Source organism: Coregonus clupeaformis, unplaced genomic scaffold, assembly GCF_020615455.1.
Source record: "Coregonus clupeaformis isolate EN_2021a unplaced genomic scaffold, ASM2061545v1 scaf0086, whole genome shotgun sequence".
In the NCBI taxonomy this organism is placed as follows: domain Eukaryota; kingdom Metazoa; phylum Chordata; class Actinopteri; order Salmoniformes; family Salmonidae; genus Coregonus; species Coregonus clupeaformis.
This window is the reverse complement of record NW_025533541.1, coordinates 734378-752293: the sequence shown is the minus strand read 5'-3', so window position 1 is coordinate 752293 and position 17916 is coordinate 734378. Positions and strand designations below refer to the sequence as shown.

The 17916-nt window shown below is 42.5% G+C and overlaps 1 protein-coding gene across 1 annotated transcript in view; it reads right to left on the bottom strand.

The window, feature by feature from the left end:
* Positions 1-17916, bottom strand: part of LOC121551815 (ras-related protein Rab-26) — a 151283-nt gene that overhangs the window by 114745 nt on the left and 18622 nt on the right. Inside the window, exon 2 of the mRNA XM_041864546.2 lies at positions 9814-9924. Coding sequence (XP_041720480.1) covers positions 9814-9924 — 111 coding nt within the window. The remainder of the gene's footprint in view (positions 1-9813; positions 9925-17916) is intronic.

The window sequence follows — 17916 nt, the reverse complement described above, 5'->3', positions numbered from 1 at the left end:
TGTCTTTCTCATCAACATCATCATCCATCTTGATTTTCCTCCTCTACTTCTTCAACATCACCATCATATTGTCAATCTTGTCACACCTCCCTTTGAATCAAACATGAGACCCAATGTCCCAAGTTCATGTTGCCCTTTTTTCTTGAGACACTATATTGAATTGTTCCCTCCCTGGTGGTGCAGCTTAGCCTTAAGTTAATGCTAACACCAGCCCAGTGTGGCCTTTTCCCTTACCAGACAAACAGAGAGAGCACACAATTGAAGACAGCCGCTGATCCAGGATCTGTGGAGCAGACGGGCCGAGCAGCAGGGCTTATAGTCAGCCTTGTCATTATTAGACCTCTGCTACTGCAATTACTGTCTGTCTGTCTGTCTGGGAGGAGGTCTGAGATGTCTCGATGTGTAGACGGACTGTTCCTTCTGCAGACACATTGTTCTGTAGCCTGGTCCCAGATCTGTGTGTGTTGTCTTGCCAACTCTTTTGGTCATTCTCACACGTGTCTTTTTGTCTGGAAACAGGCTATCTGTTCTGTGGAGTCTTTAGGAATGGAGAGAGAGCTTTAAGCAATATAACTGCAGACACATCCACACATGCTCGTCGAAAATCTCATTCCAAAATCATGGGCATTAATGTGGACTTGGTCCCCCCTTTGCTGCTATAACAGCCTCCACTCTTCTGGGAAGGCTTTCCACTAGATGTTGGAACATTGCTGCAGGGACTTTTATTTCTTATTTTTTGTCTCAATGCTTAAAAATCCTTTAACCTGTCTCCTCCCCTTCATCTACACTGATTGAAGTGGATTTAACAAGTGACACCAATAAGGGATCATAGCTTTCACCTGGATTCACCTGGTCAGTCTATGCCATGGAAAAAGCAGGTGTCAATGTTTTGTATACTCAGTGTATGCTACCACCCATGTGACACCTGAAATGGACTCGCATGGGAAGAATGAGCTCTCATGCTGTGGTGACTCATGCATTGGTCTGGGAAACTTTTCAGTAAGCCCAACATCCCTATAAGGACATAATGCCATCTATGGCCAACAAGAGGTCCATTAGGATGGTCAAACGTATACGTGCTGTATGTGATGGTGTTTGGTGGCTGGGGATTGGCTGGGAGATAGTGGTCTCTGTGCACCATGCTTGACCAGCTCCACCTCCTCTGCAACCCCTTTACTGTCCATCAAATCCCAGGGATCATCTTCAAATGTGTACTGTATGTGTGTGGAGCTGTGCTACATCCCTCACAACCAACACTTCATAGTCATAGTCTATGACCAACACTCCAAGTGACCTCTAGTAAATATTGGCCAAATCATCATCCTACCCGACTTTCAAAGGAATATAAAAGAATATGTAGGACATGACCTGCAGGACTTTTTGCCACATTCAACATTTAAAAAAACTCCAACCACAAGTCAATTAGGTGTTGGAAAGATCCAAGAGCCAGTCTGTTTGAGACAGCACCTTCACAGACTATCCTTCACAACCAGACAACCAGACAACCAACCAACCATTCCACTACTGGAGTATCCCCAGCATCATTCAGGCTGAGATAACATTCCGGTTAGTCAATGGATCTCGTTGGCATGCAAGCTGCATCTGCTGATTGCCTGCACCCAACTGTTGTAGAAATGGAAACTGATCACCACACAGCCCTGAATACCCTGCCAGTCATACAGGAAATATACTGCCCTTGTCGCTGCATCTTGCCCAGAATGACTAGTTAGCTGTGCAACCTGGTCAGGCCCCAGAACTACAACCACCACTGGCTACTTTGTCTCCTCATCATGTCCTGGTCACCTCAACTACTTTGAATCAACCTTGCACACTTAGTTTGAGTGGGGAAACAACAAAGTATGACAATTGAGTACTTTTTCCACAACTCTACTTAAGTACAGTACATTTATTAGTAGTATTTTACTGGGTGACTTTCACTTTTACTTGAGTCATTTTCTATTCAAGTATCTTTACTTTTGCTCAAATATGACAATCTAGTACTTTTTTCACCACTGCTCTCCTGTAACTACACTACTATGTGCTTGTGTAGTGAACAACATGAACACATTGAACAACTAGTTGGCTTCAGCTATTCAAACACTACAGAGGCATGGCAGTGCCACTCATGGTGCTATTTATTCCAAGAGCCGTATGATATTTTTTAAAAGACAGAATAACACAATACAAAATAAACCAGGACAATTTACATGCAGGCGAAGGTGTCTGAGTGTTATTATGTTGGCCATATTGGATTCAGAATCAAATTGATTTACACCAAAACAGTCTTTATGGGCACCAAAACAGTCTGAGAAAATGCCTCTCATCCACAAAATTCATATTTACATGTGATTTGACCTCCATCAAATGGTATTATGGCAGCCATATTGGACTTTGGATGCCATATTGGATTTGAGGCAAAATCCAGGGTGGCCCCAAAGATAATCTGTGGTGGCCCCCTGACTAAATTACAAGAGTAGGGGGTAAAGATACAAAATCCTTCAAGGAACCTTGGACCCGAAAAAGGTAATTTTGATGTCTGAGCCCTTTGTTTTTCTTAGAGCCGATTACAATAGCCACAACATCAAACAACATGTGTAACTGTGAGTATATTTGTCAGGCAGTACCATACAGAACTGAATGAGAGCAAATCTGACTTGGAAAGTTGTCTATTAATAAGCAACCAAAAGTAAAGCTAACATTCATCATAAATATTCATAGTTTATATTTCCGCCTATTGTATCTCTGTATTTACATAACTATAATTCCAAGATGCATTAAGATATCCTAATGCAGTTTTTTTTGTTTTTTATCCCTTTATTACTTTCCAACCCCACCACCCCTTCCCTAATTGGAGTAAACTAGTGAACAACAATGCTTAGGCCTCTACTTCCAGCTTATACATACTATCTACATTTTATGGACACAGACAATTTTACAATAAATCTATTTTGTTTGTTTTTACTCTTGAACTTCCTCTACCCTCAACCTCTCCGATCATTTTCATGATGTCCATCCGGTTTGCTTCTATATGCCATATCTTTCTAACTGTGCTCTTTCACTAAAGCTCTCAACCTATAACCTATATACTTATTATGGACACAGTATGCTTACATTATTAGTTATCTTGTTGTTATTAGTTGTTGTTAGTTGTTATTAGTCCCATCCTTCAACTTCATTCAACACCACCCATCTATCACTTAACACCATCCATATTGGATTTCTATTTGCCATATATTTTTCAACTGTACTGTGATGTTTTACAAAAGTTCTGAACCTTTCTATTCTCATTGTTTCTACAGATCGTAAATTGAAATTTAAATTTTTTTGCTAAATGTATTATTATATTATTGATCGATTGACTATGACTTTTCAGATCACCCAGTAGTGCTATCTGCAGGGTTAGCTCCAGGTAAATATTGAAATCCTTTAGCCATTCCTGGACCTGTGTCCAAAAACAAGCTACAAATGCACAGTACCAAAACAAATGATCTAATGATTCTGTCTCTTCGCAGCAAAATCTGCAGAGCTGGGAAGATTGTATCCCCCATATAAATAACATTATATTGGTAGCAAGAATGTTATATAATAATTTAAATTGGAAAATTCTAAGTTTTGATTCTGACGTCGTTTTGCGTTTCAGTTCATAAACACTATGCCATGGAATCGGTACGTCAAAAATCTCTTCCCAACTATTTTGGACTTGCCTCCATTCAGCCACGAGCATTAGTGATGTCGGGCACTGATGTCGGGCGATTAGGCCTGGCTCGCAGTCGGTGTTCCAATTCATCCCAAAGGTGTTCGATGGGGTTGAGGTCAGGGCTCTGTGCAGGGAAAGGGCCTTCCCAAACTGTTGCCACAAAGTTGGAAGCACAGAATCGTCTAGAATGTCATTGTATGCTGTAGCATTAAGATTTCCCTTCACTGGAACTAAGGGGCCTAGCCCGAACCATGAAAAACAGCCCCAGACCATTATTCCTCCTCCACCAAACTTTACAGTTGGCACTATGCATTCGGGCAAGTAGCGTTCTCCTGGCATCCACCAAACCCAGATGTGTCCGTCAGACTGCCAGATGGTGAAGCGTGATTCAGAGAACGCATTTCCACTGCTCCAGAGTCCAATGGCGGCACATGATCTTAGGCTTGTGTGAGGCTGCTCGGCCATGGAAACCCATTTCATGAAGCTCCCAATGAACAGTAATTGTGCTGACGTGGCTTCCAGAGGCAGTTTGGAACTTGCTAGTGAGTGTTGCAACCAAGGACAGACGATTTTTACGCGCTACGTGCTTCAGCACTCAGTGGTCCCGTTCTGTGAGCTTGTGTGGCCTACCAATTCGCGGCTGAGCTGTTGTTGCTCCTAGACATTTGTACTTCACAATAACAGCACTTACAGTTGACCGGGACAGCTCTAGCAGGGCAGAAATTTGAGCCCTTCAGTAAGGCCATTATACTGGCAATGTTTGTCTATGGAGATTGCATGGCTGTGTGCTCAATTTTATACACCTGTCAGCAACGTGTGTGGCTTAAATAGCCAATTCTACTAATTTGAAGGGGTGTCCACATACGTTTGACCATGTAGTGTAGCTACTGATTAGACATGATTTATGCAGTCTCAAACAAACGCTACTCACTTTCTACGCACTGAGGGATTGTGAATGTTCATTTCACATGAAGGGGAGCTTTGGAAGCCTGAGATGTGAGGAAAACACACTCCCAGATCACAACAGGGAAAACTCTAGAACATGCTGAAAATTAAGGCGAAGCTTTCGCTATGGTTGCGTAAGCATTCATTACTATTCAACTTTCCATCTTTCCATATTAGTTATTCTTCTGATCTGTTCTTCTCCCGTTTTGGGGGTATGCAAATGTATTCCTTTATATAATTAACTTAGTGTTGCCTGTAATGGACAGGCAAAGAGGTTCTATTGGACTAAAGGTCTGGCCTGAGAGGGGTGACAGTGAGTTGTGATTACACACACACTCAGAGCGATGGCCCTCCCCCACCACGTTTATCCCTCCTTTAGAACCCCATTATCATCCTGGTTACGTGATTCCTCAAGCTCTCCTGGAGCCGCGGAGACTGTTATGGCCGCATTACCTTGACAACGGCTCTACTTGGTCTCGCTGTTGTGTATGCATGTGAGGCGTACTACAACTGGTTGCACTGTTGGCTGGCCGGCTGGCTCTTCTGTGTGTTGAGGTATTGATTGGGATTGTAACAAAACAAAAATTGACCAACAAGAGGACATTTTGTTAGTGCACACAATGTCGAATGCTATTTCTAGGGGGTTTAGGGTTAAGGTTAGAATTATTGTTAAAATTAGGTTTAGGGTTAGGAGCTAGGGTTAGGTTTAGGGTTAAGGTTAGGTTTTGGGGTTAAGGCTAAGTTGTGCCAGTGTGTATGACTGAGTGTGTGTGTGTGTGTGTGTGTGTGTGCTCCCTTGCCTCCATGTGTGTACCTTTATGTAGACCATAGACTAACTGTGTAGCCATGCAGCATTAAAGACTGTGCTCTCTAGGGTCAATCTCTGCAGGCTACTGACAAGGACATGATGGACCCTTTTAAAAGCCTGTAAGTCTATGCTCAGTATGCATCCTGTGTGTGTGTAGAGAATACCATGTTTTGTCTGTGTGCGTTTCTGCTTAATGTTTCTTTTGTAAATGTACTGTATGTTTGGTTGGGTGCACTTGCACTTGCACGCATGCACAATCACAAAAAAACACACATTACTTCAAAACAAATGCCTCTAAGCGTGTTGGTCAAAAAGGAAATGAAATCCCCCAGAGCCAAACAGAGCATTAAGGACACCATAAACCTGCGGGGTCTAATCACCATAACTCCTCTCATATGAAGCACAGACAGTAGATTAATGACAATCTTAGGATGAGGAAATGATGGGTCTCTCATTTTACTGAGGTGCTGGTTGTGATAAAACACATCCAGGGATATGTCCATGGAGGCAGTGTCACAGCGCAGATAACCCCCCCCCCATCGATCTACCTTTTATCCACCGGTCTCCTTAACATTGTGTGTGTACATGCAAACACAGCATCGACCAGCCCGTTTATTACGGCCATATATTTTCTCGGCAGACGTTTTCATTTCCTGAGACTTGCATGCATGTGCTGCACTTTTACAATATGTCTATAGCACATAATAATAGGGCTTTGTTCAAAAAGAATAAAACACAACATGAACAACAACATTGACCTACCAATAACCAATATCCTTCTCCATAGATACTGTAAACAGCCTATATTTTGAAGTCTTTGCTGTTGTTTGAGGATCTGTAATGGTCACAATAAAAGCCTACATTTTTCATCATAAAATTCCATTCCCACCTCCACTCGGAGGTATCATTTGGAGTTTGATTTCCTATTGATTGGTCCTACCTAGACTACAATGATTCAGCAGAAGCCTATACTTCAGAGAAAAACACAAACTTTAAAGTGAGCAATTTTGTTTTCAATCCTATTCCCGTCTCCATCTCCATCTTTCCTCCCAGAGGAGTTAGTTAACGCCGCAGTCTAATTGTGCACACAACACCTCAGACTGCCACACTGCAATTACCCATGTCCCTGTGTGGTCACTGGTCAGTCCTGTCACGTTACACAACACACATGAAGGAGGTGTTGTGGCTCCGCCGGCCTCCACGCTGGCTACACCGCTTCTTTAATGATTAACTGGTGTACTGCTGCTGCTGGGAGTTACAGGACTAGAGGCTTGGGGGCTGGGAGAGACAGGAGATAAGCCATCTGCTCAGAGGGGGCAGCTGAGAGGGCCACTCCAAACCCCACAGCTGAGCTAAATTAGCCTCTGGGGAACAGCTTTATTAAATTGAAAGAATTATGCAACAGACAAAATGAAGAATGTGATCTGCTTTATCTATTAACCTAGTGAACAAGTTGACTGCTGGTATTTATTTAAAAATAACAATATACAAATGTATGAAAAAACATGCTAAAACAGTTTCAACAGTACTGGAAATCATACCATGGGTATTTAAAAAAAAAATGTGTACAATTTTATTTTGGTTTTCAGACAATACAAAAACATACATAGACAAAAACAATAGACAACTTAACATTTCACAACATACATTTCAACTAACATTAATGACATCACACTTTATCAGACCCACATGTTCCCACCGTATCCACACCCATCCTGCCCATCTCAAAATAGCATCTTCTCTCATTCCTCATCCTTTTGATTTCTCCAGAGCCTGAAATACTTTATGCTGTATGGCTTCAAATTGTACAAATTTATTTCATATTGTGGTCATTTCAAAATACACCAGTATACGGTATATACTGTACAGTGCCTTCAGAAAGTTTTAATTCCCCTTGACTTATACCACATTTTGTTGTTTTACAGCATGAAGTCAAAATGGATTAAATATATTTTTTTCCTCACCCATCTACACACAATACCCCATAATGACAAAGTGAAAACGTGTTTTTAGAAATGTTTGCAACTTTATTGAAAATGAAATACATAAATATCTAATTTACATAAGTATTCACACCGCTGAGTCAATCCGTTAGAATTACCTTTGGCAGCGATTACAACTGTTAGTCTTTCTGGGTAAGTCTCTAAGAGCTTTCCACACCTGGATTGCACAATATTTGCACCTTATTATTTCTCAAATTCTTCAAGCTCTGTCAAGTCGGTTGTTGATCATTGCCAGACAGCCACTTTCAAGTCTTGCCATAGATTTCCAAGCAGATTTAAGTCAAAACTGTAACTAGGCCACTCAGGAACATTCAATGTAGTCTTGGTAAGCAACTCCAGTGTATATTTGGCCTTGTGTTTTAGGTTATTGTCCTGCTGAATGGTGAATTTGTCTCCCAGTGTCTGTTGGAAAGCAGACTGAACCAGGTTTTCCTCTAGGATTTTGCCTATGCTTAGCTCTATTCCATTTATTTTTATCCTAAAAAACACCCTAGTCCTTGCCGATGACAAGCATACCCATAACATGATGCTGTCACCACCATGCTTGAAAATATGAAGCATGATGCTGTCACCACCATGCTTGACTCACTCAGTGAGGTGTTGTGTTGGATTTGCCCCAAACATAACACTTGGTTTTCTGGACATTAAGTTAATTTCTTTGCCACATTCTTTGCAGTTTTACTTTAGTGTCTTATTGCAAACAGGATGCATGTTTTGAGATATTCCTATTCAGGCTTCCTTCTTTTCACTCTGTCATTTAGATCAGTATTAAGGAGTAACTACATTGTTGTTGATCCATCCTCAGTTTTCTCCTATCACAGCCATTAAACTCTTCAACTGTTTTAAAGTCACCATTGGCCTCATGGTGAAATCCCTGAGAGGTTTCCTTTCTCTCCGGCAACTGAGTTAGGAAGGACGCCTGTATCTTTGTAGTGACTGGGTGTATTGATACACCATCCAAAGTGTAATTAATAACTTCAACCTTCCTCAAAGGGATATTCAATGTCTGCTTTATTTTATTTGTTTACCCATCTACCAATAGGTGCCCTTCTTTATGAGGCATTGGAAAACCTCCCTGGTCTTTGTGGTTGAATCTGTGTTTGAAATTCACTGCTCGACTGAAGGACCTTACAGATAATTGTATGTTTGTGATACAGTGATGAGGTAGTCATTAAAAAATTATGTTAAACACTATTATAGCACACAGAGTGATCCATGCAACTTATTATGTGACTTGTTAAGCAAATGTTTACACCTGAACTTATTTAGGCTTGCCATAAGAAAGGGGCTGAATACTTATTGACTCAAGACATTTCAGCTTTTAATTTTTAATTAATTTGTAAAAATGTCTAAAAACATTATTCCACTTTGACATTATGGGGTATTGTGAGTAAACCAGTGACACAAAATCTCAATTTAATCCATTTTACATTCAGGCTGTAACACAACAAAATGTGGAAAAAGTCAAGGGGTGTGAATACTTTCTGAAGGTACTGTACGGTATATCGCCCAAGTGTAGCATGGTGTATCCAGCTGAGTAGACATCATTGGCCTGCTGCTGATGGAGACAGTTTGGTCAACACTGACTCATTTTATGATGTTTGCTGACATTAAGTTGAGCTAGGGTTGATATACACTGTTAACTGATTCTGATCCAAAGCCACCACACCAAAATGCTGCCTTCTTTTAGTTGTCTTAGCAATGGTCAGCCTAAGCTAATCAAAAGGGGACCATCGCGCTCTCCCAGAAGTTTGGTTGGTACGTAAAAACCAGTGAATTCAGATAAATAAAAAAGGTGTCACATAAAGCTTATTTCATTTTTCAATGTTGTTATTATTTTCACTGCATCAGGGATAGCGTACACAGACGTTTCGGCTTTGCAGCCTTCACCCAAAGCTACCCTGAGGGTAACCTGTTTGGGATTTCAGTGTGCAGTAAAAATAATTAGCCAATCAATAACAACGTAACTTTTAATGACCACATTACCTTTGACCATCTGTGACGATGCAAGCTCTCTACTGCTCTCTCGTCACGTCGAACTATCGTTCTCCATTTCCCATGAGCGCTAAGTTCAAACATTTCCATGTCTACAAACTCCATTACTGTTGTTGCATTAAACTTATGAGTGCACCACTCGTTTGTGCTTAATTTTGCACCATATTTGTTTTCTCTGGGTTTCGCTCAAACCCTCCTAAGTTAGACTGCTGGATCCCATTATTTACACCATCAAGGGATCCCATTTAAATCACCTTCATGGCATGGAGAAGATAATTACGACCTTTTACATTTTCTTTCATTCGTGTATTCATTTTGTGTGTGTGTTTGTGTGTGTGTGTGTGTGTGTGTGTGTGTTTGCTCACCCTGAAGTCAATGCCCACAGTAGAGATGAAGCTACCGGCCAAGAAAGCGCCGTCCTTGAAGCGAACCAGCAGGCAAGTCTTCCCTACACCTGAGTCTCCCACCAACATCACCTGTAGAGGGACACAAATTACTTTATTGTTAATGTTCCATGGACCCATTGTTGGGCTTATACACAGCCCGTACACCCAGAGAGAGAGAGACCGAAAGACATCTCCATCTTCTCTGAATCCCTGTGGTAGGGGTTGATGAGCCCTCAGTAGTGGAGGTCAACGATCATTACACCATGAAGCTCTACTCCACACAGTGAGGTGATTTGTCTCAGTCGGGTGATGAGTCCGTCTCTGTGTCTGTCTGAGAATCTAACCTGCCTTCAGACCTCCATCTATGACACTAACATCTGTATACCACAGACTTTGCTCCCTCTTAGCAAACTCACTATAAGTCAAGGCTAAAAGAGATGAGAGTAGGAGGATCAATGATACAGTGCCTTGCAAAAGTATTCATCCCCCTTGCCGTTTTTCCTATTTTGTTGCATTACAACCTGTAATTTAAATGGATTTTTATTTGGATTTCATATAATGGACATACACAAAATAGTCCAAATTGTTGAAGTGAAATAAAAAAAATAACTTGTTTCAAAAAAAGTATAAAAAATAAATAACGGAAAAGTGGTGCGTGCATATATATTCACCCCCTTTGCTATGAAGCCCCTAAATAAGATCTGGTGCAACCAATTACCTTCAGAAGTCACATAATTAGTTAAATAATGTCCACCTGTGTGCAATCTAAGTGTCACATGATCTCAGTATATATACACCTGTTCTGAAAGGCCCCAGAGTCTGCAACACCACTAAGCAAGGGGCACCACCAAGAAAGCGGCACCATGAAGACCAAGAAGCTCTCCAAACAGGTCAGGGACAAAGTTGTGGATAAGTACAGATCAGGGTTAGGTTATAAACAAATATCCGAAACTTTGAACATCCCACGGAGCACCATTAAATCCATTATTAAAGAAGAATATGGCACCACAACAAACCTGCCAAGAGAGGGCCACCCACCAAGACTCACGGACCAGGCAAGGAGGGCATTAATCAGAGAGGCAACAAAGAGACCAAAGATAACCCTGAAGGAGCTGCAACGCTCCACAGCGGAGATTAGAGTATCTGTCCATAGGACCACTTTAAGCCGTACACTCCACAGAGCTGGGCTTTACGGAAGAGTGGCCAGAAAAAAAGCCATTGCTTAAAGAAGAAAATAAGCAAACACGTTTGGTGATCGCCAAAAGGCATGGGGGAGACTCCCCAAACATATGGAAGAAGGTACTCTGGTCAGATGACACTAAAATTGAGCTTTTTGGCCATCAAGGAAAACGCTATGTCTGGCGCAAACCCAACACCTCTCATCACCCAGAGAACACCATCCCCACAGTGAAGCATGGTGGTGGCAGCATCATGCTGTGGGGATGTTTTTCATTGGCAGGGACTGGGAAACTGGTCAGAATTGAAGGAATGATGGATGGCGCTAAATACAGGGAAATTCTTGAGGGAAACCTGTTTCAGTCTTCCAGAGATTTGAGACTGGGACGGAGGTTCACCTTCCAGCAGGACAATGACCCTAAGCATACTACTAAAGCAACACTTGAGAGGTTTATTGAGAATCTGTGGTATGACTTAAAGATTGCTGTACACCAGCGGAACCCATCCAACTTGAAGGAGCTGGAGCAGTTTTGCCTTGAAGAATGGGCAAAAATCCCAGTGGCTAGATGTGCCAAGCTTATAGAGACATACCCCAAGAGACTTAATATGCCATTTAGCAGACGCTTTTATCCAAAGCGACTTACAGTCATGCGTGCATACATTTTTGTGTATGGGTGGTCCCGGGGATTGAACCCACTACCCTGGCGTTACATGCGCCGTGCTCTACCAGCTGAGCTACAGAGGACCACACCACCTTTTGCAGCTGTAATTGCTGCAAAAGGTGGCTCTACAAAGTATTGACTTTGGAGGGGTGAATAGTTATGCACGCTCAAGTTTTCTGTTTTTTTGTCTTACTTCTTGTTTGTTTCACACACAAAAAATATTTTGCATCTTCAAAGTGGTAGGCATGTTGTGTAAATCAAATGATACAAACCCACCAAAAATCAATTTTAATTCCAGGTTGTAAGGCAACAAAATAGGAAAAATGCCAAGGGGGTGAATACTTTCGCAAGCCACTGTAAAGGGGAGACTCAGTGGTGTGTGTGTGTGTGTGTGTGTGTTTCCGTGCGTGGGAAGTGTTGTGCGCTGACTGAGAAGCTCAAAACAGCTCAGGGAGAAAAATGTATTCACATCTTCGAAAACACAGGAGTTCAGTTCACCTAAAAATACACACAGCTACAGAGTAATAAATCTGGCATCTGAGAGGAGCACTCACTCAGTATCACTTCAAAGAGAAACACTGAAGACGACATCCTATGGGAGCAATCTGGGAAAGAGGTGGAAAGGGAAGCACAGGGGGCACCGGAACTGCCCAGCTAACAACAAACGTTCCTACAACTTTAGAGAACGTTCCCTTAAGAGTCTCATTTGGTCATTACCTAACGTTTTCATAGGAATGTTCCAGTGACGTGCAAGGACTGTTTCCAAGAGACCATTCCCTTAATGTCAAACAGAACTTACCCAGAACATGGTTACCATATTCTCAGAATATTCAATATTAATGTTCTAGACAAGTGTCATTGGTACGTTGCAAACACATTCCCGTGTCAGCCCAACGCATCACAGAGGGCACACTACCTGCCCTCCAGGACATCTACAGCACCCGGTGTCACAGGAAGGCCAAGAAGATTATCAAAGACCTCAGCCACCCGAGCCACGGCCTGTTCATCCCGCTACCATCTAGAAGGCGGAGACAGCACAGGTGCATCAATACTCGGACCGAGAGATTAAAAAACAGCTTCTATCTCCAGGCTCTAACGCCAGAACATGTTAAATACGTTTTCAGGAGATTTTTGCTAACATACATAGAATGTTCCCCTAACTAATGGAAAACTGGACACTCAAAACATCTGGGGAACATTACAACAATGTTCTCTCTCCCTAGAATTGTTAGCTGGGTGAAGAGGGGGCATGGGGCATACCAGGCTAATGTGCCAGTGTTCTCAAGTTGGTCATCATAGTATTGCAGGGCAGTTGAGCTGTGGAGGCTATAGACCTTGACTTGAGCAATGATTGCAAAGACATAGCAAAGACGTAGAGTAAGTTTAGGTTAAGGAATAAAAGTTTGACATGCATAGGAACACTGTCAGGGCTCTCCAACGCTGTTCCTGGAGAGCTATTGTCATGCAGGTGCGCTAGACTAGGGTTGGAGCGAAAACCTACAGGACTGTAGCTCCCCAGGAACAGGGTGGCAGAGCCCTGCTGTAGACCCTATGCATGGCTGGGGATTACACTTTTCCACATAACCCCCCCCCCACACACACACACACACACTTAGAAGTGCAACCAGATGGCATGAACACAATGCAGGCATAATAAAACCAAGCAACCCCCATGTTCAGCTACATATGTAGGATATTCATTTGAGCCAGTTTGATACATCAGGAGAATAATCCTGCAACAACAGGAAATGTGATTTATTATGTGGATTATAATGAATGGACATTTTTGTGGGGCTTGATAAATATTTTATTAGGGCAAATCAAGTCTGAAATTTCAAAGTGGAAATTACAAACTTTAATACACTACGAGTTTGCATTTCATGCTTTGCAGGACAATTCACAGCAACTGGGTGTTACACAGTCAGTGTTTGTTCTTGTCACAGTGTGAATGTTTGAGTGCTGTGTCGGGAGTGGCACACAATCGTCACCCATATCCTTGTTGACACAGCTGTGGCTCAGTAGTTGACAATAGTCATTAATGTAGGTTCAGTACGTAAGTGTAATGTAACCAAACATCCATTTCAATCATTAGGCAAATGTGCCTTGGTCTTAAAATGTCATGATTTACCCTAACCATTTTGCACTATGATTCTGGTTAGAATGTTTTGCTTTATTATTCAGATAATGCCATAACTAACAAGACCAGAAATAAAAAAGGGATATTTTTTTGCTCTTTTCACGTTTATTTTTAAGAAATGTGCATGCAAGAACAGGCTTGTGCCTTGATTAAATAAAACAATGAATGTAAGACAATGTTAATGCCTTGATGAATAAGAAAATAGCCTAATGTAATAGAGATAAAATAATGTAATAAAATAAAATAATGTAAGATGTTTCTGTCGTGAAGAAAAATGTTCTTTGAGGGTCCTCTCTCCTCTTTAGTATACATATTTATACTGGGGGTGTAGTAATACATGGGCTGAGCAGCACAGCAGGGGCACTGGGGCAGCCACAACAATAGGTGGTCTGGACAGCAGTCGCCCAGGTGTATGTCATATGGACAGTACCTTCTTCGGGACGAAGCCGGCACGTGCGCCGGGAGTCTCAATCTTCAGGAGCGTCTCTGGGGTGAGCTCCATCCCGTGGACCTTGGGAGGCTGCGCCGGTGCCACTGTTGCCAGTGAAGGCATTGGCCGCGCGGGAGTCCAGCAGGTTCTTAATCATCTGCTGGATCTCTGGAGTCAGGCAAGCCCATCCCGGGGGTCTCTGAAGACGAGCTGGGTCCATTGCAGGCGGCAGTGGACTCCGAGCTCAAATCCTGCGTTCTTCTTCTTCTACTCCTCCTCCTCCAGCCCAAACACCATTTTGTTTATGGTATCAGCAGGGCTCTCTTGGGGCCGGGCGGCCTTCTCATCAATGGCCCTTTCGGCCTTCTGTAACACTGAGTCAAACAAGTTGATGCAGAAGGCAATCGGCGATACCACGCTTTTATACATTTTGGAACATGCATCATAATGGAACCCCAAATTACATCATACAACTTTTTGACCACTCTTTTGTTAATTTTCTGTATTTTATTTAAATTTTTTACAATTTGGAGTGCAGGATGTTTAAAAACGAAATAGCCGGTCACTGGCTAAATTAAATACATTTTTATCATGTGTTGTTCATAGTTATAGGCCAATGGCTCTGAGACCAGCCTGGCCTCATCTAACCTTAGTTGTTTTAGTTCTCCCAACCTTTTATGTAAATGTCCTAACCTTAGTTCTCCTAAGGGACAGTTAGAAATGTACTGGGGGGGGGGTGTCCAAAATAGGGGAGGGTTGTATAACTTTTTTTTGCTTTGGTGAGGATTGTTACGTACATTTTCAATCTCTCCCTATCCCAGTCTGCTGTCCCCACATGCTTCAAGATGGCCACCATTGTCCCTGTACCCAAGAAAGCAAAGGTAACTGAACTAAGTGACTATCACCCCGTAGCACTCACTTCTGTCATCATGAAGTGCTTTGAGAGACTAGTCACGGATCATATCACCTCTACCTTACCTGCCACCCTAGACCCACTTCAATTTGCTTACCGCCGCAATAGATCCACAGATGATGCAATCGCCATCACACTGCACACTGCCCTATCCCATCTGGACAAGAGGAATACCTCTGTAAGAATGCTGTTCATTGACTATAGCTCAGCATTCAACACCATAGTACCCTCCAAGCTCATCATTAAGCTTGAGGCCCTGGGTCTGAACCCCACCCTGTGCAACTGGGTCCTGGACTTCCTGACGGGCCGCCCCCAGGTGGTGAATGTAGGAAACAACACCTCCACTTTGTGGATCCACAACGCTGGGGCCACACAAGGGTGCGTGCTCAGCCCCTCCTGTACTCCCTGTTCACCCATGACTGCGTGGCCAAGCACGCCTCCAACTCAATCATCAAGTTTGCAGACGACACAACAGTAGTAGGCTTGATTACCAACAATGACGAGACAGCCTACAGGGAGGAGGTGAGGGCTCTGGGAGTGTGGTGCCAGGAAAATAACCTCTCACTCAATGTCAACAAAACAATTAATAATCGTGGACTTCAGGAAACAGCAGAGGGAGCACCCCCCTATCCACATCGACGGGACCGCAATGGAGAAGGTGGAAAGCTTCCAGTTCCTCGGCGTACACGTCATTGACAAACTGAAATGGTCCACCCACACAGACATTGTGGTGAAGGCGGCACAACAGCGCCTCTTCAACCTCAGGCGGCTGAAGAAATTTGGCTTGGCACCTAAAACCCTCACAAACTTTTACAGATGCACAATTGAGAGCATCCTGTCGGGCTGTATCGGCAACTGGTACGACAATGAACATCTGAATGATTCAGAGGAAAACTGGGTGAAAGTGTTGTAGTCAGATGAGACCAAAATCAAGCTCTTTGGCATCAACTCAACTCGCCGTGTTTGGAGGAGGAGGAATGCTGCCTATGACCCCAAGAACACCATCCTCACCGTCAAACATGGAGGTGGAAACATTATGCTTTGGGGGTGTTTTTCTGCTAAGGGGACAGGACAACTTCACCGCATCAAACGGACGATGGACGGGGCCATGTACCGTCAAATCTTGGGTGAGAACCTTCTTCCCTCATCCAGGGCATTGAAAATGGGTCGTGGATGGGTATTCCAGCATGACAGAACACACGGCCAAGGCAACAAATGAGTGGCTCAAGAAGAAACACATTAAGGTCCTGGAGTGGCCTATCCAGTCTCCTGACCTTAATCCCATAGAAAATCTGTGGAGGGAGCTGAAGGTTCGAGTTGCCAAACGTCAGGCTCGAAACCTTAATGACTTGGAGAAGATCTGCAAAGAGGAGTGGGACAAAATCCCTCCTGAGATGTGGGCTAACCTGGTGGCCAACTACAAGAAACGTCTGACCTCTGTGATTGCCAACAAGTGTTTTGCCACCAAATACTAAGTAATGTTTTGCAGAGGGGTCAAATACTTATTTCCCTCATTAAAATGCAAATCAATTTATAACATTTTTGACATGCGTTTTTCTGTTTTTTTTTGTTGTTATTCTGTCTCTCACTGTTCAAATAAACCTACCATTAAAACTATAGACTGATCATGTCTTTGTCAGTGGGCAAACATACAAAATCAGCAGGGGATCAAATACTTTTTTCCCTCACTGTATATACATATATTAGAAATCACTGGCCACTTTAATAAATGGAACACTAGTCACTTTAATAATGTTTACATATCTTGCATTACTCATCTCATATGTATATACTGTATTCTATACTATTCTACTGTATCTTAGTCTATGCCACTCTGACATTGCTCGTCCATATATTTATTATATATATTCTTGTATTGGGTATATGTTGTGAAATTGTTAGATATTACTTGTTAGATATTACTGCACTGTTGGAGCTAGAAACACAAACATTTTGTCACGCCCTGACTCAGGGGACTCGTATATGTTGAGTCAGGGTGTGTATGTTCTATGTTGTGTATTCTATGTTGGTTTTCTAGTATGTGTATTTCCATGTTGGCCGGTGTGGTTCCCAATCAGAGGCAGCTGTCGCTCGTTGTCTCTGATTGGGTACCATACTTAGGCAGCCTTGTTCCAGTTAAGGTATGTTGTGTTGTGTTGCCTTGGACTTCACGTTTCGTTTGTTATTTTGTCTAATATTTAATAAACATGTACGCATATCACGCTGCGCCTTGGTCTGACCCGTCTATAAACGATCGTGACACATTTCCCTACATCCGCAATAACATCTGCTAAACATGTGTATGTGACAATAAGATTTGATTTTATTTGATTATTTTATTTGTGTTTTTTTTACTGGGCACAGGTGATTGTAGTGCGTTTTTTCCCCTGGTTTACATTCTCTCTTTTGCAGGTTTTACTATATCATTTCTTCTAGACACATTTCCTCATCTGCTTGCATGCACCTCCCTTATATCATGGTGTTTTGGTACTTCCCTTATGCACTTTGCTTTTCTGCGCGCTAACTTTTACCATACCATGGGTCAATATAGTCTAACTGTATATCCTGCCCTCTATCCACCATTCATAGTGACAATAGTGGTAGGTGGATCATTTGTCCAGATCTGCGATAGGCTAACTATCAATCATACCACACATAAAAGGATTCAAAGCTGCATCAATTTTCAATATGAATCCACAAGCACCAATAGGAAAAACTGATAGACAGAGGAGAGGCCAGGTGCATCATTGCGCAAGAACAGTGA